This window comes from Struthio camelus, chromosome 2, assembly GCF_040807025.1.
Source record: "Struthio camelus isolate bStrCam1 chromosome 2, bStrCam1.hap1, whole genome shotgun sequence".
In the NCBI taxonomy this organism is placed as follows: Eukaryota; Metazoa; Chordata; class Aves; order Struthioniformes; family Struthionidae; genus Struthio; species Struthio camelus.
In genome coordinates, this window is record NC_090943.1 from 52,708,246 (window position 1) to 52,729,675 (window position 21,430).

The 21,430-nt window shown below is 36.6% G+C and overlaps 1 protein-coding gene across 4 annotated transcripts in view; it reads left to right on the forward strand.

The window, feature by feature from the left end:
* The window catches only part of FBXL2 (F-box and leucine rich repeat protein 2), a 65,567-nt gene that overhangs the window by 14,748 nt on the left and 29,389 nt on the right, over positions 1-21,430 (forward strand). For all 4 annotated transcript variants that reach the window (XR_011139743.1, XM_068935728.1, XM_068935730.1 and 1 more), the window contains exons 2-5: positions 109-170; positions 14,778-14,832; positions 16,350-16,424; positions 19,917-20,011. Coding sequence is in view for 3 of the 4 variants with exons in the window: in XM_068935728.1 (XP_068791829.1) it covers positions 109-170; positions 14,778-14,832; positions 16,350-16,424; positions 19,917-20,011 (287 nt within the window). In the remaining variant the exon portion in view is untranslated. The remainder of the gene's footprint in view (positions 1-108; positions 171-14,777; positions 14,833-16,349; positions 16,425-19,916; positions 20,012-21,430) is intronic.

Below are 21,430 nucleotides of genomic sequence, written 5' to 3' on the forward strand. Positions count from 1 at the left end.
CCTAAAAAGAAGGTGAAAAGACTCTCTGAAAGCTGGTTTTCTTGGTCTAGTGAACTATTTGTTGAGATGGCTGTGTTTTTAAATGATTTTTTTTCCTTCTGTTTCCAGGTTTTCTCAAATAATGATGAAGCCCTTATTAACAAAAAATTACCCAAAGAACTTCTATTAAGGTAATCTATATAATGGGTAAAGGAATTCAAATCTGAGGATCATATATTGTGTGATTTACAGGCTATAAATTACTGCTCATTCTTTCTTAAATCCGTCTTGTAATGAATAGAAACATATTTGGTTTTATTTCTGGAATTCTAGAATGTGTTTTCTTTTGGTTAGTCTTGATTTGTTTTAATGTGTTGAAATTATACTATACCACAGAAGATACGGTTTATTGATAAACTTTCTTACATACCAGAGAAAGCATTGAAATAAAATGTCCGGGAAGCTTTGCTATATAGAATACTCAACAAAACTCTTTTCTACCTTGTGCAAAGTTGTGTCTGTCTGAATAGTGTATTATTCTTTCTGTAATGTAATACCCTGTGGTGCATATTCAGACTCCTCTTGTTATGAGCTCTGGTATAACAAAATAAAATGTAAATAAAACTTCAAAGCTTTCAAAAAGTCACTACAGTGAAAAACATTGCCTGTTACTGTTACTCTCAGTCTATGTTGTACAAGTTAGGAGTGAGGGAGGGTTTTTCCTTACTGTAGTCATTCAGCTAGCCATGAGTCTCACCAACTTGCTGGAGTGTAAGTAGATCATTTGTGCAGGAATTGGCTGCAAGATCAAGAAGTTCAGCCTGTGGTTAAAACACCGATGGATGTCTTCATACTCTCATCATGTTAAAAGTTGATTTCAAGCAAAGCGCAGACTGCCTAACACAGAAATACTTCTCGACTGGATGTGACCACTTCTCCTCAGAGCTAAAACCGAACCAGCACAACATATCTTCCATATCTACCTGTAGTTTCTACTACAGTCCATTCATCCTGCAAAAAAAAAATGTTCACATGCATCGCTACAGTTAGTTTTTAATGATGATGTTATTAAAACTAAGCTCATAATTTGTTCTTCATATACTGAAGAGCTGTTTAGGTGACCTGGTATATCATTGTTGCATGTCTGATGTGAAAGGGAGAATGTCAGAAGCAAGTGTTTTGCTATTTTGCATCTAAAGAAAGTGTTCCTAAAATGTTATGACATCTTCTAGTGTCTGTACAGTGCTGTCATGGTGGTATTAAGGTCGATTGTTAAAGGATTTGAATTTACATTTTATTTTTTGTTGGGAAATATTCACTCCATGTGGTCAAAATGTTGTGAATTAGATCTCTAGAACTGTTTAGAAACTCTGACTAAAAGAGAGGCATCACTGAATGATATCCTGAACACAAATTCTGATGATTTTGCTTTGTTGCACTCAATGTCATACGTGAGCCACAAGATGAAAGTCACTTAATACGCTGCCTCCTTAGCGAGCAACCATAATCTGAACACGCTTCTTTTTTAGCAGTAGGACTCTCCAAATTTGTCTGCCTTTACTGTGGTAACAACAGTCCTCTTCACTGTTACATGTGTTAAAGATCCCAGTTATGTAGTTAATAGAATTCATTGAGTGTGTTTTGGATAGTGAAAACGAGTGTAGCGTGCACTAAGATGGTAGAGAGATCTTCTTATGAAATAACTTTTTTAGTTATGTGGTATGCCTTAATCCTCTGTTTCTAGTGCAAATATGTCCTCTCTTGGGATGTCACAGTGACCAACCAAAGCAGCGTTGCTGCTGTAGCCAGAAGAGCTGGGGGTCTGAGAAAGTGACTTGGGGCAGTTAGCTCTCTCCGTAAGGGTAGGCTGAGCCAGGCTCTAGAAAGGCTGGAAGGTAAGAGGTGACCTGAAGTCCTACCATAGCTCTCCTTAGGTACTGCTCAAGATGGAGACTTGAGGCCTGTATTCTCAGATACAGCTAACTGGCTAATTCTTTTTCTTTTAGAATGTGTCTGGAGAAGTAGGAGGTGGTGGTGGCAGTACCTACAATTCGTGGGGTAACCTCATGCTTGTATGCTGAGACTTGGGTGATATTCTGCCCACAGTCAGAGAGAAATAAAGTTCACGCTTTCTCAGCATCCACAGTATTGTACTGATCCTCAGGGTAATAACAGGGCTTTGGAATGAAGCAGAAGGAGATAAATAGGAGAAACAGTCTGTAAACTTCCTCTTGAAATTGTACTACTGCAGAGCCAAATTCACATGGCCAGAGACTGAGCATGTTAGAGGGAGTATAATGATGGGACATAGTTCTAGGTTGTAATTCCCACGGAATGCTAAAGTGCCTAGGGAAATTTAGGGGTGCAAAGTGGATGTCTAAAGGATTATTGGTGGGAATTTGTGGTTTATGTCCTGAACGGAAAATGCTTTTGTAAGCCTGAGCATGAATATCTTTTAAAACCTAAAACGCAGTTTGTGCTTGTGCTACTATACTGTTTAAAATTGTCTTGTAGTATTATTATGCCAAAAGAGATTCAATGCTGCTGTACTGAGTATAATTAATAGCCTAATTATTTTTACTATGTTAACTGTGTAGTCTATACTTTAATTAAAAAGAGTAAATCAGTTGCTGTGGAAACATTTTTCTCACAGGGCAGGAACTAAATAGTAAATGCTATTGCAAGTATCAAATGCACTTACTTTGCACCTTATATCAGATACATAGGAATACCCTTGGAAAACACTGCAGCTCTTTCTTAAATGTCTAACACTGGACATGTGGAAAAAGTGCTTAATACCATGTTGTTACATTCAATTTTCAGATATTTGTAAACGCAAAACTTCTAAGGCAAGAATCAATCTATTCTCGTTTGCATGAAGCATTTAAACTTGCATAATGTGACTGTAACAAGCTGTCCAGTTTTTCTCATTAGACTTTAGAGTCTAGCCTATTTCTGATAGCAGGCTTCGGAAATACTACTCCTTTTTAAAACTTACTCGTTGATTGAATAGTTTTATGCTCTGAAGTTAAACACAGTAATTGTCTGGTCTTATACTGCAGTCCTTATATCTTTCTCATTACCTTACCCCCCTGATTACTATTATTTATCTAACATCTAAAATTGGATTGCAAGCTCCTCAGGGCAGGCTGATGGCTCTTGCTCGTTTCTTCAGACTATCTACCACACTTCTGAGTAAATGACTGAAACCTTCAGCCTCTCAGACGAGGAAAAGTTCGTTTGGAAGTACCAAACCAAAGAGATCAGTTGTTCTGTCTCAAGTAGACTGGATAATTGGGCAGAGGAAGAAGAGAGTACTTCAAGAAACCCCTAGTTTGGAGAGAGTAGTCATGATTTAAGGTAGGCAGGAGAACAGTTTGAGTGGAGAAAGGGAGGCCTTTCATGTATAGCTTTCCTGTTTTATGGAGGTTAGTTTTTATTTGTAATATTGGAGTCAATTTTTTTTCTCTGAAGAAAATAGATTCTTCCAAAACTTTGATTGTTTTGTAGTGCTGTTCAAGGCAAAAGAAAGATAACTACCCCTTTTGCCTGTTGTAGTGCTATTAGTTTGCCAGTTGGCAAAGGCCACTAGACCCTTTGCTCTTATATTTTACGACAAGTGAAAAGTCGAGTGAATGCTCAATTGAGTAGTGTTTGAGTAAGAATGCCATGGAGGTATTTTAAAACTTGTAATTTAAGCAAAAACTTTGGACAATTGTAGCTTTATTTTTTCTTAGCCTGTACACTTATGGAAAAGCATTATTTGATTATGCAGTACATTACTTGCAGACTTGCATTGGAATGTGAAGTTAATAAATCTTTATCTGTCACAGAAGGATCAGAAATAAGGTCTGAGATGGACTATTGCAGTTTTAACAGTAGTGACTTTTGCGGTAAGATGTTGCAGTCTTCAGGAAGAGCTGCTTTTTATTTTTCTATTACTTGTAAATTGCCAGAATTTTCTAAAAGAGCTAATAAGTCTTACATTGTCCTAAAAATTTATGGTTTAGTGAACAGTGCTGTTTCTTTAGATAAAAATCAAAACATTTAATCACTTTTCAGAAGCTTCATCTTGTCCACGGCCAGTGTCTATAGTTCATTCTAATCACTTGCTTTGTTGGGTTTCTAATCACATCCTTGGAGTACCACTGGAAATAGGTAGGTGACTCCACAGGAGTGAATCTAGATTTGATATTACCCTGTTCTCAGTCCTGTTGCTGTTTCTTGCTTTCTGTCAATGTCAGATTCCATACTTCTAGCTAACAGTATATTTTCTTCATCTTTACCTAGAGGATTTTTCTCTAGAGAGAAGTAAGTGTGATCTTGCAGTGCTGTAGCTGCTCTGCACTAGTTCCTTGCATTAACATTTTTCTGGCATGCTAAAAAGGAGAACTTGCTTTACTTTATGAAAGTCATTTGCACAAGGCACTATTAGACTTCCATATACAGAAACTATATTTGTGTATACATACTTAAGGGAGATAAATCTTACTTTCATAAGCAGCTTCTGAACAATTAGGCTCCTCTGTATGAATGCAGATGATGCAGTTGTATCAATTTAGTTGTTTATGGTTCTAAGTAGCTATACTTGCAATTGCTTCTAGTCCTCCAGAGAAGTCTGTCAAAGAGATGTAAAACATGGTCTATGTCAAAATTAAAAAGATTGTGTATGCATTACAAGGTTTGAATGTTTTCCTGAGATTGTCAAACACTGAACAGCAATCTTTGCTACTCGGAGCAAAACATTGTCTTGTTTAATTATCAGCTGAAGTGAGGAAAACGAGGCAGCGTAGTTGATTGTCATGTTTGAGATGATAATAGATTTTTTTTCCTTCAAAATACACGTATTGTTTGTCTGCTTACTGAAATTCTTGCCAATTTTAAATCAGTTCCAGATGCAAATTTGTATTTCTTAGTTCTTTGACTAACCAGTTGTTTCCCTCTACACATTTTCTGAGTTCTTTATATGATATAAAGTTCAAAACACTTGCAAAGGATTACATTGTTACCAATTAAGTTTGACCTTTTGAAATTGGGAAGGGTAGCTGCCATCCTCTATTTGATATGGTTTGGTGATTTTTTTTTTTTTTTTTTTTTGTTCACGAGTGCAAGGCTAAGCTTAAATCTGAATGTTTTGGGCAGAGATGTTTCATATGGAATTCCTTTAAAAAATGTTTGTGAATGAGAGCCTGTAGGAACACAAGCAGAAAATTGTCCAATAGTGCTATTGCACACTGTGCTCATGCAGAAGAGATTTGGGAATGGAATGGGTTTTTCTGTTCAGGTGCTGAAAATATTTGAGAATTGTTTAAAAAAAAAAAAAAACAAATACTCTGTTTAATGTCTGTCCTCAAACAATTGGGACCCTCTTATAAATGGAGTGCTTCAGCATTACTTGATTTAATTACAGATATCTCTCAGTAAGAATATGTTTGTGGCAAAGGCTTAATCATGCTGGAACAAAGAAATAAATAAAAAATAAATAAATAAAATAAATAAATCTGAAACATGAGTAACAAGTAAAAGTAACAATGGCTTACACAACTCTCAGATTCATACATTGCCACTTGTTGTTTTGTTTCTTTTTTTTCCTTTTATGTGCTATTAAATTTCTCTTTAGAATCTGTACTTTAACTAATCAAGGCCTAATTGCATTTAGAGCTTTATTTGCCTTGAAATGGGAACCTCATTTAAAGTCAATGTCTTGATTAATGAATTATCAAAGCCAAGTGTTCAGAAGTCTCCATGATATAAAGAAGTCAGGCTATTTATATGAAGCTATTTTGGGAGGGAGGGGGTGAGGAAGGGAACGTTTTTCGTCCTAGTATTCCACACCAAAAGTGCCATCAAAACATAAAGGCAATTCAGAAGATATTCTTACCTTAGTATCTCTCCATACCAAAAAACCCACGTTATTTTCATTTTGTTAAATATTGACTCTAGAGAGTTTAAATAACAATGCCAAATGTTTATACTATGTTTTTGTTCTGTCTATTACTCCTGAAGTACTTTACAGTGGGGGTAAGCTCTCTTATTTCTGTTTTTCTGATGCAGAAATGGGCATCAGGAGGCGAAATGTTTTGTTCAAGGTCATCCTCTAAGCCAGTAGCAGGGCCTGCCAGTTGGATCAGCTCTACCAAATCCTAGTGCAATGACTAACCAAGGTTTCTCTGACTTTTATAGTTTCAGGGATCATGGTTTCTGGAACATTCCTAGGGTGCATACCACCATAGCATCATGTTATTTTCCACATCTGTGCCACCGCACTAGTGTGCAGGATGAGTATGTTTGATGATCTTGGCTGTTTTTGCCCAAATTATATACTCCCCTCTTTCATGGGAAAAGGTAGACAATGGGACAGTTGAAATGGCCAGCGAGTTGGATTGGGACTCTGGGCTGCCAATTAAACCTCTGTAAAGTAACCATTAAGCTAACTGCTTTATATTACCAAATTTGAACTTCTGTAGTCATAAAACTGTAGAATAGCTGAGCCTGGAAGGGACCTCTGGAGTTCGTCTAGTCCAGCTCCCCTTCTAAAAGCATAGTCAACTAGAGTGGGTTGCTCAGGGCCTTGTCCAGTTGAGTTTTGACTGTCTCTAAGGATGAAGGCTCCACAACCCCTCTGTGCAACTTGTTCCAGTGTTTGACAACCTCGACTGTTTATTTAAAAAAAAAAAAAAAAGTTCAAGTGGAATTTCTTATATTTCAGTTAGTGCCCTTTGCCTCTCACCCTGTCATTGGGTACCACTTAGAAGTCTAGTTCCATCTCCTTTACAACCTCCTATTAGGTATTTGTACACGTTGAGAAAATCCCTCCTGCACCTTCTCTTCCAATGCTGAACGATCCTGTCTCTCTCAGCCTCTCCTGATAGGGCAGATGCTTCAATACCTTAATCAGCTTTGCTCTTCACTCCAGTATGTCCATGTCTCTTTTGTACTGAGGAGCCTAGGACTGGACCCCGCACCCACGTGTGGCCTCACCAGTGCTGAGCAGATGGGAAGGATCACGTCCCTTGATCTGCTGCCTACTGCAGCCCAGGACGTCACTGGTCGTCTTTGCTGCAGGGGCACGTTGCTGGCTTATGTCCAGCGTGTCCACCAGGAACCCCAGGTCCTTTTCTGCAAAACTGCTTTCCAGCCTTTTTGGGTCCATGGGGTTATTCCTCCCCAGGAAAAAAAAAATCTCTGCTCTAGATAAGAGGGTCTGTAGCTGAAACTTTAACAAAAACGTTACTTTTGAAACTCAAGGAGTTCTATGAGCTGCAACATGCAGGATTGTAGAACTTACAGAACATGATAGCTTATACAGCACATAAAAGATTATTAGACTGGACAACTCATGGGACTTTTAAGGCTATAAATCTGGGTCCTCCCCCTTTAAGAGCTGATTAGGAAGGCATGAAAATGTGTCGATTTTCTTGGTGAATTTTCTTTTTCCCTCCCCCCCCCTCTTTTTTTTTTTTTTTTTTCCCCCCTCCCCGCTCTCTTCCCCTTTGAACTGCTGGTCCTTTACAGCTTCACCTCTAGCACAGGACGTGCCTTGGCATTTGGTTTGAAAGTAGTATTTGGTCTTTAATGAATATCATCATGGAAAGGGAGAAAGATGATAAAAAATAGAAAAAACTCCCAGCGTAGAAAGGATTCTGCGACTTTTACTATTACCTTTCCTTTTGGAAACACTGCAGTAAAAATCCTAACCAGTATTACCAAAGACTTAATGACATTAAATATTATTTAAGATTCTCTTTTAATAATTGTTATGGTTTTTCCTTCGAGATTCTTGTGTCTTGCTATTGGATAAATAGGGAAAACCAATGCAAAGAGGTGATTGCTCTAAATTGTTAGGTCACCGGCTGTTTTCAATGAAACAGGGCTAAGTGAGGATGTTGAAATCAATTCTAATATATAACTGACCTTTGGGAAGCATTAGATAAAATCTGTTTCACGATTTGAGCTTTTCCTGAACGCTTATTATATATCTTGTGTTTGAGTCTTTTTGTGACCTTCTAGAAGTTGAGTTAAATATGAACTTTTAAGTTGCGTTACCCGTCCATAATATCAGAGTAAATATAAATTAAAGATGCAACAGAAATGCATTTCTGTTCTATCTTTGTGTTTCATTTTCAGACTAAAATTACTCTGTGATTTCCATAATGTAGTTGTATTCATTACCTTCGTAATTGATCCTGCATAGGGAATTACCACATAATGTAGTTGCTGTATTCTGTATATCAGCTGTGAAAAATAGTTCTTCCTGAATTTATCATAGGGGATTTAGCTTCATATGCTAAAAGCCTTAGTTACTGTACATGTTGCCGTTGTGCTACATATGGTCATGCTTTATGAATAAGTAAATTTCTTTTTTTAGAGGAGTGATATGATCTGCTCATCTTGTGAGTAATGTAATGTATAGGCCATAAAAAATCAGATGTCATATAACTATAAAATGAATCCAGCAGAGCTGATTATTTGTAGAAAAAGCTGATTTCTGTTTCAACTGAAGACAAATTAGTTAGGCGTCCTGTAGACGTCCTATTCTCTTCTATTGTTAACATTTATGTCAGTATTGTATAGCAAATAATCATCTTGGCAAAAGAAAAGGAGGTTTGGCTTGTGAATAAGTCGGTTTTTGGTACCATAGTTGTTATTGAAAGATTTACTGCTTAGATATGTTGAGAAAGGCATCATAGTCTGAGTAGTTTGCAAATGGTGCTTGTGGAAAGCTTTGGAGTGTCACACCAAGCAGTGCCTAGCTTAAGTGCTTTAGTTCACAAAGTAGCACACCCCTAGTAAAAAGAGATTTGTTTTAATAATTGAGCTGAAAGGTCAAGAATTAGATCAATCAGTTGATGCGTGGTTTGTGCAGAAACCAGTGCTTGTCTGTCTTTTGTGAGACAGACAAATGAACTAAAACAAGTAATCTTATTTACTTTAAAATCATCCAATTCATTCAATTTTTAATATGCCTCAACATGTACATTTCCAAGGCAGGTATTATTGTGTGCATTATTGAATGGGATGTTACTGGGGTCTGCTGATGGTCCCTAACTGCAAAGTTGTTGAAGGTTAGGAGAAAGAAGTTAACGTATTCAGTACTGGCTCTAGCATTGTTAATTTATCCATATAAATATAAGTGTTTGTATTCAGAATTCTGTTATCTATTATCACTATTAATGATTCTATTTATCTGTAATTTTTCTGTCCTACATGGTTTTTATTGTAGTGTTTGTAAATACTGCTTGATCACAGTTACCAATGCGATGCCTAGTACCTCAGTAGGGTCTTTGAATTGGAGGAAGAAGTGGGGGGAGAAACCTTCCACGTAAAAAGAATTGCAATAATTTGTGTTATAAATTGGATATGTCTTTTTAGGAGATAGACAAAACTATTTCTGTGATGGTTGCGAGACTTTGCAACTGTGTGTGTTCAAACAGGATTAGTAGTGAACTCTGAGAGCAGTCAGTGCTCTTCTCCCTTGTTGCTTTTTTGCAGATTGTGCCTCGGCATTATTCCAGACCAGAACGCTGAGAAAAGCCTGTTAAAAAAGGAAAAGAAAATCTGTGAGAGTTGTACTTTGTCTTCCTGGGATACTTTTCCACATGTGAAGGCGTTAATCTTTCATGTTGCATTTGCATTCTAATAGCATGCAATGGCCTTCCATTAGAATGGGGTTTACTGTGCTAGGAATTGTGCAAATCAATAATGAAGCCCCTTCCTTAATAAGTTCACAGTCTAAAATGGGGAAGACCTGAGGAGTTTGTTGTATGTTCTTTTTGTTACAGCTGGAACATATGGTAAGGTTGAGAAGATCCTCTGAGAAGGTATTCTAGATTCTTCAGTGAGGCAGTCCTCATCTTTAGTATTTTGATTATCATGTTGATTGATATAGTTTGTTACCTTTCATTGAGTGTAAGCTCAAAAAGTGCAAACTTCAGAGATGAAAAATAAATGTGCTGAAATAGAATTCCATGCTCAGATCAGTCATAAAAATACCACACTTAATTTCTATAAAGCTTGAGCAATAATGTATCAGGCCTTTCTGTCGTGCTGCAAAGATACCAAACTTGGGTTTTTAGGCCAAAAATTCACAGTAAGTCTGTGTGTGTGCGCCTACGTGTGTGTGCTTTTATTGTTTGTTCTTTTTTTGTTGTTTATTTTTGCTATCCACTTGTAATCAGCCCATATAGTACTATATAAAAACGCTTAAAATGAGTAATTGCCAGGCCAATACTGTGAAAGCTTACTGCGTACGTGAACAAATTGGGGAGAGCCTTTGAAAGGCGAGAGGGCAGCTGTTTCCTTTTGCGTAGTTTTATTTCTCACTCTGTGCACGGTGCACTCTTCAGTGTTGGGGGTTTGTGTAATAGCTACTTCTTTCCATGGTTCCACGCGGAGGGAGAAAGAATAGTAAGAATGAAATCAGCCATTTCTGTGTCTGGAAAGAAGCAGCACAGTCTGCTTACAGCACATGGAAATAACGAAATACGTGTGGTAATATACAGGAAGAAGATAGAGGCTGTAAATCATCCCTTGTAGTTGGCAAGCCCATATAAATTGCAGGGAGACTTCCTTAAAGAGGTGACTTAGGAGGTCTGTGGCCCCCTCCTGCTGAGTTTCAGTGAGTCTTGGGTATCAGGAAAATTCCAGAAGACTAGAAGAATATTGCACGCTGACTGTAACACTCTTCAGCTAGGTAAGGTGGATGCTGAGAAAACTCGGCTTCATATCCGGCATGGACTGGAAAACTCACCTTAGATTTGTTTGGTAGAGAATGAAGGGAGAGGAGAGGAACTGACAGTTGCTGTGGTTTTGTGAAGGATAAGGGTTTGGAAAACACCGTTCCGTGAGATTAAACAATTGGCTGGGTTTACCGATCAAAATTATATGCACCTACTCAGACATTTGACTTTTTAATATGTCACCTTTTGGTTTAAAAGCACTGTTCAGTATAGTGGTACATGTTAAGGGAATTCAGAATTGGTTAACAGATTTTTTAAATTAAACCTTAGTAAGAAATTATTTGCATTTGAGTATTTTAATACATTGTTGCAGCAATTGAAAGGTAGACCCAGTATCATTCAGTTTTTTTAATCAATGTTTTGGAAATAACTGTTTCAGAAGTCATTGGAGATGAAAGCTACAGGTGACACAAAAGTAAGAGTAATGATAAATTACTACGGAGACAAGACACTCGCAAGGAAGTCTGAAAAACATGATAAATTGGGATGTGTTCGAACAAGATTTATTTTACATGGGTAGCTATATAGGTCTAAGGAATATTGCTGTGGCCTTGATGGAAGGTATCTTCTCAAAAGCTATCATAGGGGTGTGCAGGTAGATAAGCTGCTTACAAGTTTCTGGTTTGATGTTGTGTAAAAAAGGTTGATATAGTTGATGGCTGTGAAAATGGGGAAGTAGTGAAACCATACTTCATGTCTGTGCACAACTTTGTTAGTACTGATAGTTCTAACTGCACGTGCTTCTGATGTCCCCATTTGAAGAAATATTTTGGAAAAATGGAGAATATGTAGAAAGGTGAGATGTAAAGAACCAAACTAAACAGATTTTCAAGAAGAAGAATTAAAGATGACGTGATAAATGGCTTTAAATCTCCACAAGGAGCTGCTAAAGCGCTCTTTAGTTTGCTGAAGAAAAGCGTAGTGCTGGCAAGCTGAAGGGCAGACATTCACCTTGGAAATGAGGCAAAACATTTTAACCGCATGATTAACCAGTGGAACAAACTACTAGAGAAAGTAGTGATTTTTCCATCTCTTGAAGTCTTTCAAATCAGGAATAGATCCCTTTCTGGAAGTTTGGCTTTAGCCAAATACAAGTTCTTCAAGGAACTGAGGAACTGTGAACTTGCACAACCCTGTCTGCCTTTGGCACGTGGTTCATGCTTGCTGCAGGTACTGCTAACATTGAAAGATCTCTAAGGCCAAGCTCAGGAGGAACATATATGTCCACACTGGTACGTGCATAGGGGCGAGAAGGCCTGAAGAACTCCAGTTATTGGTACGCAGTTTTTCTTTCCTGGGCTTAGTGCGGGATAACTAAGGACAGTTTAATAGCCTGGGATATAGGAAGTCAGAATAGATGGTCCTAAACTTTACTGTGGATCTATTAACTTCGTTTCTAGCTTCCCTGTACTAATCCATGCCAAAGACTAAGTGGAAGTTAGTTCTGCTGCTGGCTGCATTAGATTCCATCTACGTAGCTATGGTCATAGAGGACATGTGCTATACACCCATCAGCTGGCCTACTTGGTTATTTTTCCCCTTTTTTTAAATTACAAGTGCCTGCTGGCATAGGCCTTCATCCTAAGCACCAGACAACGCTAATGTTGCCTTCTCCATCTTGATTGGCTGTTTCTGTTTGTTTGTTTGTTTTAAGCCTTTAAACCATACGGTCTTTTTGTCTTGCTGGCGAGTTTTCCTTTGCTGGTAAGAATTTACCAGTAGTTCTGCAGGACTACAAGTAGAAAAGTAACCATGTGCTAGTGATTTGCATGTGATACTATAACATAGAGGATAAATAAATAGAAAAGTGTGGAAAAAACATTTTCAAGCAAGTTGATAAAAGGATTCTTAGAAATTATAATAAAGGAGTTTACTGGTATCTCTTACCTATAGCAGTATTTAATTGAATAATAGTGAATCTCTCTTTTCTTTGCTGGGTTGTAATGCATCCTTAACATGGTTGTTACCCATGTAAAATAAATCTGTTTCCATTGAGACAGCTTGAGCTGCCTGCAGGAAAGCTTCTTTAGAACAAAAATGAAAATCTAAAGGCATCATCAATGTTTATTTACACTTATTAAAATATTTCTTCTTTCAACATAAAAAGACTATTTTTAGATTTTGCCTTTTTAGAAAGATGCCTCATAGAATAATGAACTGTAGAGGAAAAATAAATAAACCTGGTTTGCACTTGGTTTTAATTTACTTTTTTTTTTTGGTAGAAATCACACATTGACATTAATCTCTTCGTAGTCAAACAATCAAACATGAAGACAGACTGCTGGACAGCTCAGAGTAGTGGGATATATAAAGTAACCTTTTTTCAACATCTCGTAGTCCCTTCTGTTCTTTTGCTTAAAATAGAAGTTGATGCATCATTTCCGGTGCATGCCATATGTTCTCTCTTTAGACAAGAGTATTGTGTCATGAAATAATTTGTCGCTATCCTTCACGTCTTTATTAGAAAAATTTAGAAATCTGTTTTTTGTGCTTCATCTTCTGTAAATCAAAGATAATCCGATTCCACTCACTTAGCATTACTATGAGGAAGTTTTACAAGCCAAGAAGCTTTTGTAGCCCGCTAGCACAATCCCTACACTCTCACCTTCTGCCTTTTGCCTTGTGGAGGGTGCAGGTGAGGTGACTTCAAAGAGGGTTCACGATGGATCATTGCTATAAATGTTACTCTTGAGAGAGAACGTTTTCAGGGCTCATCTGAGCAGTTCGGCAGTCTTACATAGAGAGTGTGCTTCGTGTATGAAACACGGTTAGGTTTCTTAAAGGGTCTAGACCTTAGAACGGATGTTCAATTGATAAAACAGATGCTATCAAAAAAAATGTTCCTGATATGGTTTCAGAAATTATTCCATGACTTCGCAGAATGTTTGCCCTTCTGTGTGTGCGGCTCATTGTTTCTTGGGAAAATGTGTTATTGTACATTGAAAAAGAGAAAGCATTTATACGTATTGGAAAGCATTAACATCGGAAGTGCCCAAAATAAACATCCGGAAGGCCTGATGTTTCTCAGAGGTACTTCCGTTAATATTTGTTTCGTTGTTGGCTCTTACCACATCTAAAAAATGCAAAGTTTAAGGTTTAAACATCCATTTAGAGCTTGAGCTTCAGACTTCCACTTGGAAAATGGTGGTCAGAATTTTATGTTCTCTTACCAGTTATATTTGCTCCTAAGAGTTAAGATTTCAGTTTAAGAAGATGCTGTTATTATTCCTGTTCATTATTTTGATGACTGAAAAAATTAGTTAAGGAGCAGGTAAAGTTAATAAGTGAATTACAATAACATCTTTCATGTATTTTGTATCTTTCATTCTCTTTGATAAAAATTGATTTTGGAATAGGGTCTGTATTTTATGCTAAAGCTAATAGTTTTCCTTCTCTGAGAACATCCTTTCAACAATTTTCATTGTTGCTGGAAATGGTATTTAGCAAAATTCACTCTGGCAATAAAAAATTTCTTTTTGAAAACTATTAAGAGCATGCAGCCTTGAAGAATTGGTTCCATGTCCAGAATGTAGAACAAAATAAGAAGAGATACCGACTGTTTTAGACTGAGTAGTCACATTTACAAATTTGGGTCATTGTTGTTACTTAAATTCTTGAAGTTGGGTTTATATATGTGTTATTTCTCATTTCTTACTCTTCACCATCTTCTAAAATCTTTGCCTATATTTATGTAAGATATTCTTTAACTGTAGCACAATTAAATGTATATAAACCAGTTTCTCTGAATTAAAAAAAGAAAAAAATCTGTTATTCATACACGTTTGGGTAATGAGGAGGGAGAAACGCATTCAGTTTTCTTTAGCAGCACCTACTGGTTCTGCTATGAAGGTCTTGACTGCCTTAGAAGATGGCTATGAAATTACTCCTTATGTCTCGATAAGCAAAATAATTTGGTAAAACACTCATATTGCATTTAACTTCTTTTTCATATAACTCATGTCTTTCCATAGAGCTATAGAACTATAAATCTATGTATTAGTCTGAATTAATAATAAACATCTGTTGTTATTAATTATTGTTCTTTTGCTTTATTCCTAGAATATTTTCTTTTTTGGATATAGTTACTTTGTGTCGATGTGCACAAGTTTCCAAGGTATGTGTTTCTGTGTGTGTGTGGTGTGGTTTTTGGGTTTTTTTTTTTTTTTTTTGGCATTCTTTGGACGTTCTCTGAACTACTTGCAAATCATGGACTTTCGGACCACCTCCTTGATCTCCAAAAATCAAATAGCACTCTCAGCCCCTTCGTTCATTAAAGCAGATAAACAGTGGATTCAGTCTTGCATTCAGATATGTGGAATTATGTACTGGATTTCTGTTTAAGGCCAGTGGAAAAGATAGCCAGTAGTGTACGCTCTATATCTGGAGAAAGGATTAAGCCCGTTTTGGCGTAGTGGCATTTACTTTTTATAAAGCGTGTGGCTGTATAACACTATTTTTCAGACGCGTTTTCTGCATAAAATTCCATGTAGCTCAGTTAATGTGCACCATGTGTCTAAGAAGTACATCCATCATTTGCTTGCCAAGTACAAAAGGTGTTAAGTAGAGGGACTACTGGTAGAGAAAAAGGCACACAGAGGATAAGAGAGAACTCATGTCTACATAAATGTTTATGTTTAGCTAGTCTCGTTTTTTTTCTTGAATTAAATTGAAAAATATTTTGTTCCTACATGAACTGTGTACAGTGAAGTGTATAATTCTTGTACACCGTGAATGAATTTTGAAATTTCCATTCTTTTAATGAGAATTTATTTATTTATTTATTTATTTTTCTTTAACTGTATAAAAAGGAGTGCAATTATTTCACTCCTCCATCCATATCTCCTTGGCCTGTAATTTCACTAAGTTTTATGAGCTAACTAACTTCAGATTTTCTTAGTATCTTCAACTGAAAACTAGAATACAGCAGAAAAAAAACCCAAGGTGATTGAGTAAGTAATATTGTTCTCTGAGAACTATCTGGCAGTCAGATGTGGTACTCCTTTTCAATTTTTGCCCTAAACGTTCATGTAATAAGTACATTTGTTGAATCTCCAGCTTTGTTGTTTTGCTCTGATTTGAAAAGCTATCATTTATTGCTTCAACAGAGAGGGACAAGTTCCTGATGTGCATCTAGCAGTGGAAAGTCAGCCCCTTTCTGAAAGGTTTCTGCTCCTCTCGGAATAGGAGCTTGTCAAGTTGAACTGTAGAGATTAAGCATGTATACACATACATCTTAGCTCTCCTAGCTCTTTGTGTGTGATTTAGTGGTAGCATGTTAAGTTGCTATTTTCGTACAGATGGAGCAAAAGTAAATTACTCGACAAATTTGCTAAAACTTTTTTAAAATTGAGGATTACATTGTGTTTTGCATTTAAATTCTTGCTGATGCATGCTCTGTGGGCAAAAGTTAGCCTTTGAGGCATAATCTGTTGAGGAGATTTGAGATTCATTTCCACAAATTCCATGTTTTCAACTATTTTATGACCACAGGTATCTATAATCGCCTTTGTTTTTAAAAAGCACTACAAGGAAGTGTATATTATATTTGAGAATTTGTTATATTTGAATTGTTGAGAGGAAAATTTAGGGAGCAGGCGGCGGAGGTGTGTTAAGTGTTTTTGTTTTCTCTAGGCATGGAATGTTTTAGCTCTGGATGGAAGCAATTGGCAAAGAATAGACCTTTTTAACTTTCAAACGGACATAGAGGTTAGTGTCTTTTTTTTTTTTGTTTCTTCTTCCTCTTTCTTATGGTGATGTTTAAGAGCTTGGACCATTTGAGTATCCCATTGACTGTGCAAATAGTTCACAAATTCTAAGGGCTAAATTTCAAGATAGTAGTAATACTGTGCGGGAGCGAATAGAAAAAGCAGAACACTGTATTTGACTTGTTTTTTACACTGGAGGAATATTTGAGTTTTGGTTGTTGGCTATCTGTTAGATAATTTAAGTATATCCTACGCATGCAAGGCTCTAGATATTCATAACTGCTCATTTCCAGAAAATGAAGGCATGGAAGGTGCCTCTGGGGTGAGTGAGACCCTCAGGCTAGAGGATAATTTTATTACTTGTCTCTGGTCTCTCTGTGAGAGTGCCATCTAGTGCTGAAAGCTCTCTGGAATCTGGGGTAATAGGAGTTGGAAACTGAAACAATAAAATGCTGAACAACTTTTCTTTCTTATGACTTGGGCCGGATATGAATTGCTGTGTATCTTATTACCGTTTATGAACGTTTGTTTTCTAAGGTTTGAACCTTGGCTGAAATGCAGGTATATCTGGGTGAAAGTCCTTTTCAGCATATAAGGAAAAGATTAGAGCACTCCATAAGAAAAACATGTCTGTATTAATGCTATCATAAATGTATATAACCAAATAAAATATGACATCTTAATGAGAAAAATCCATGGGGAAATACAATTGCTTAAGTGAATCTGAACTAATTTATTATTTACGTTTGGTGATACAAGCTAAAATACAGAATACGATAATGAATTTGCTTCTGGATTTTGTGTTTAGGTTCTTAATTTAGCTGCATGAGTAAACTCTAGATGGGGTTCATCTGGTATGTTTTGCCAACTGTGGTTCAGACTGTTTCTAAAAAAACTTGACAATGGAATATACAGTAAATTTTCCCACTGCTCTCTTGAAACTTTATTGCCTGCCTCTTTGTTACACCAGTGTTAACTGTAAGGATCTTATGGCATCTTAAGGCAGAGGAAAGATTTCAGCATCTGCAGATTATCTAAATGTGTCTAAGAGGGCTTGGAGCTTTAACGTCGTATTTTCACTTGCCTATGAAAAAGACTGTTTCTTGTTTGCTACAAAAGAATAAACAAAAACATAGATCTGTGCCCCTTCTGTTGGTCAGCCTTTTCTGTATCTGAAACCCTTCTGCTATTTAGAAGCGTAGTATTGGGGTTTTTTTTACACTTTGGATATGTTTGTCTTAAATACCTAGTGGTGTTGCCCTTTGAGATGCTATGTCTGTAGCATGATATTTGAGAAAATGATTTGAAATGAGTTTGTGGTCTGCTTTTGATATAAGGCGTTACTATGGTTTTAAGCATTACTTCAGTACACTACATTTAAGTCTGTTAGTAATATAAACCCTTTAAATTTATTCGTAAGAGTATGTTAAACCAACAATTATTACATAAAATAGTTTTAAGCAAGAGACATTCAGTCTCTAAGAGCTCTGCTTTTGTTTATGCTATTTTTTGCAACAGATAATTCTTGCCTTTAACTTTAGGACAGGTAAAATGTAATAATTGTATTTGGCAACTTTTTGCTCAATTGAATGTTCATATGCTATTTGGTGGTGTTTCACATAGCACCGAACTACTCATCTGAAACTATCAGTGAACTTAAGATTAGGTTTTTTTGTGAAAATACTCTATTTAACACCTCATATGATAGAGAGTAAAGTAGAAAAAAATGCGTACTAGAACAGGAAAAAAATATATCTTTTCTACCCCAAAGTTATGTCAAAATCTTGAAGTTGGGTTTGCCAGAGAATTTGTTGGTATGTGGCACCAAATGTAAGATGGGATAGTTTGAAGAACTAGGGCTTGTTTTTGAGTTTCATTGACTTAGTTCAACACTAAGCACATCTGAGTGCGCTTAAACTGTCTTTTTGAATATTCTGGCTTTCTTTTTTAACGTGCTTAAAGTAGTAAAGGGGTTTGGAAAAACAGAACATATTGTGTTATTTGTTTCTGTTTTCTTTGAATAATAATGGTTTAGGTATTGGCTTTCTTTCCCCAATTCAATTGAATATGCATTATATGTAGTTCATTGTAAAGGCTTTATTCTTACAGTAAAGATATTTGACTTCTGCTGAGAAGTAGTTCAGCTAACCAGACTGCTTTTAAGAAATGCATGATTCCCACAAGGTATATCACGATCTTCAGTTTGATTGTTTATTTTGGTGTAAATTCCTCTGAGAGATCAGATCATCTGTTAGTTATGGAGCAAGAAAAAGCTCTGATAAGAAAATATTTTCACATAGTGTTAGCCGAGACTTTGATATTAAATATTGAATAAAAATATAAAGAGACGTTGTCCACTACCATCCCATATAGAGAGGAAAACAAACAAAAAATTACACACATGGAGGTGTGGTTTTATAAGTAGTTTTTCTTTTAAAAAAAAAAAATTAAAAAAGGAGAGAAGAAAATAAATAGTGCTTTTATGTATCTGTTATTCCTCTTTGTTAATTATCAGTGTTGAATGCTTTTTTCCCTAAAATTAGACACAATATGGGGTCTAGTCAGTTGCTGCAGTGATCGCCCACTTTTTGCTATCTTAAATATTTTCTTCTACAAAAATGTTAAAGATGGATGTGTATTTTTATAATAATTCAGTAACATTTTATCATAATGCTACTTTCAAACTGAATATTAGAAGTATTATGCCATTCTGGCTTATTGCTAATGTATAGCAAAATGCTTTCAGGGTGTAAATAAATGGCGTGTTGTAGGACGTGAGTCAAGTAGGGAATCTGTAAACTGTGCTTCAGCCTTTGACACATAGCTAAGCTGCACAGTGTGAGAAGTGATTTGCTGTTTCCCAGTGTCCCAGATATATACAGCTTGGAAATCTGGCAAGTAGGCTCTGGCAAATCTTCTGGAGGCAGCTGAAGTGGCTGTTCCCAAGAGGTGTGCAGCACCTTTCTTGTGCAGGAGGTAACCATCTCTATAGCAGGGACTGTAAAATGAGACTTGGCAGAGGTTGTAGTTCAGATTGATACACTAGCCTAAACATGTCTTCGTGGACAATTAAAACTTATATACTGTAGTAATAACTGTGATCCCTGAGGTACAGGTATGCTTCTCATTTTGCCTTTGGGGCAGGAAGAACAACTTGGACAGCTTTTCTGTCTCCCTGCAAATTTGACAGAACTTGAAGACTGTTTTAGCAGTCTTAATGGGTGGGTTTTGCTGAAACAAAAAATTGATCAACGTATGATAGACAAAACAAAGAAGGGAGAGCTAAAAATTTAATTGATCGTCACTCTAATCTGTGTGAGTGGGAGCAGATTCCCATCCGGTAACTGTTTTTTCCTAAAGTAGAAATTCAAAGAGGTGTAATTTTGCAGAGGGGGATATCTGCCATTGATTTTTCAGTACTGGCATTTTTAATTTGGTTATAATGTTATATCGGAATAAAACTCAACAAAACCTTCCTTTTATTTGATTTAAGGGTCGTGTTGTGGAAAACATATCGAAAAGGTGTGGTGGGTTCCTGAGACAACTTAGTCTGAGAGGTTGTCTTGGTGTTGGAGACTCCTCTTTGAAGTAAGTAAAGTCCTAGATTGAGACGTGACTTTATTTCCTACTATCTGGATCAAAAGCAATGACTGTTATGTTTGTTTGGATAGCTCAGTACTGTCTGATGACCAAAATGGGATCCTTAAGTAAGTACTAAGTACCTTAGTAATGACTAAATGAGGCTTCAGTTTGAGATCAAAATACAGTTACTGTTTTTTCTGGAAATGAATTAAGAAATGAGAATGGTGCTTTTCAGGAGAAATGTCTTTTTATTTTCATTAGTTTTATTTTAATATCTATTCCATTTTCAAGCATCTAAAATATCTTCAGATCCATAAACTAGCATCCTACAGATACAGTTTCATCAAGATAGTAGTCAATCAGTTTATAGTAGATTTTTTTTTTTTAGTTTGGACAAGAGGTGACCCTACCGATGGAAGGGGGAGTAAAGACTGATACAGCTGAATGCCTACAAAATTAGGAGAGGCGTGAGATACTCTTCTTGTAATGTAAGAACAAGCAGGCAACAGCAGCATCTCAGGAGTCTCTAAGCAGAGAAAAGGACCCTTCTTGCAATATGTACATTGAACAGTGCAACTTGTTGCCACAGGATACTTTGAATTCATGTAAGCTTTTTGGCCTATACAGACTGATCAGCCAGTTTCCTCTGTGGATGTTTCTTTGAGTATTTAAACTCAAAGATCCTACTTCCAGCTGAAGGGTCCCTAGGCCGCAGGTACTTGAGGGCTCAGAGAATATTTGGAGGAAGCCTCAGGATATGGCTGTTTACTGTTGTCATGCTTTCCTTCACTGTCACAGGAGACGATGAGGCTAATGAACGCTCAATGGCTTTCAGTCTGACCTAGCGTGGCCGTTCTTATGTGGGAAATACAAGCACAGAGATTTCTGTTAAGCAGTAGGCATTAAGTCAGTATCTTGTAACCTCTAGCTCTTTCTAAGATTTACAAGCAAGTCTAATTCATTTAACTAGTCTCCAGAGTAAATTCATGAGCATTTCTTATGAGTAATCTCTCACTTCTGTGTGTAAAAGTCAGAGTATCTCTTTCTTTGGAGGCTTTAAGGGTTTTAAATAAAAAATTGCTATGCAGAATATCACAGTGAGTAGCGCTGAAATGCTTGAGAAAGGAACTGTTGAGATTTAACACAGAGCTCTGATTAACTTTTGGCCAGAGTTTTGTTTTGGGGGGGGAGGGGGTGGAGACAGAGGAGGAGGACAGCAAAACCTAGAAATGTTGAGTTGAATTATTAACAATATTTTTTCTTTTATCTTAATCTTTCTAGATTTATTTTAGATGTTGCTTAAAAAAAAACATTTTTAAGCTTTGGAATCTGATGGAATGGTAAAATTATAGGCGTAGTATCAGATCATGGGGTTAATTCTTCACATCCATTTCACTAATATAAAAAATGTAACGTCTGCAGTCC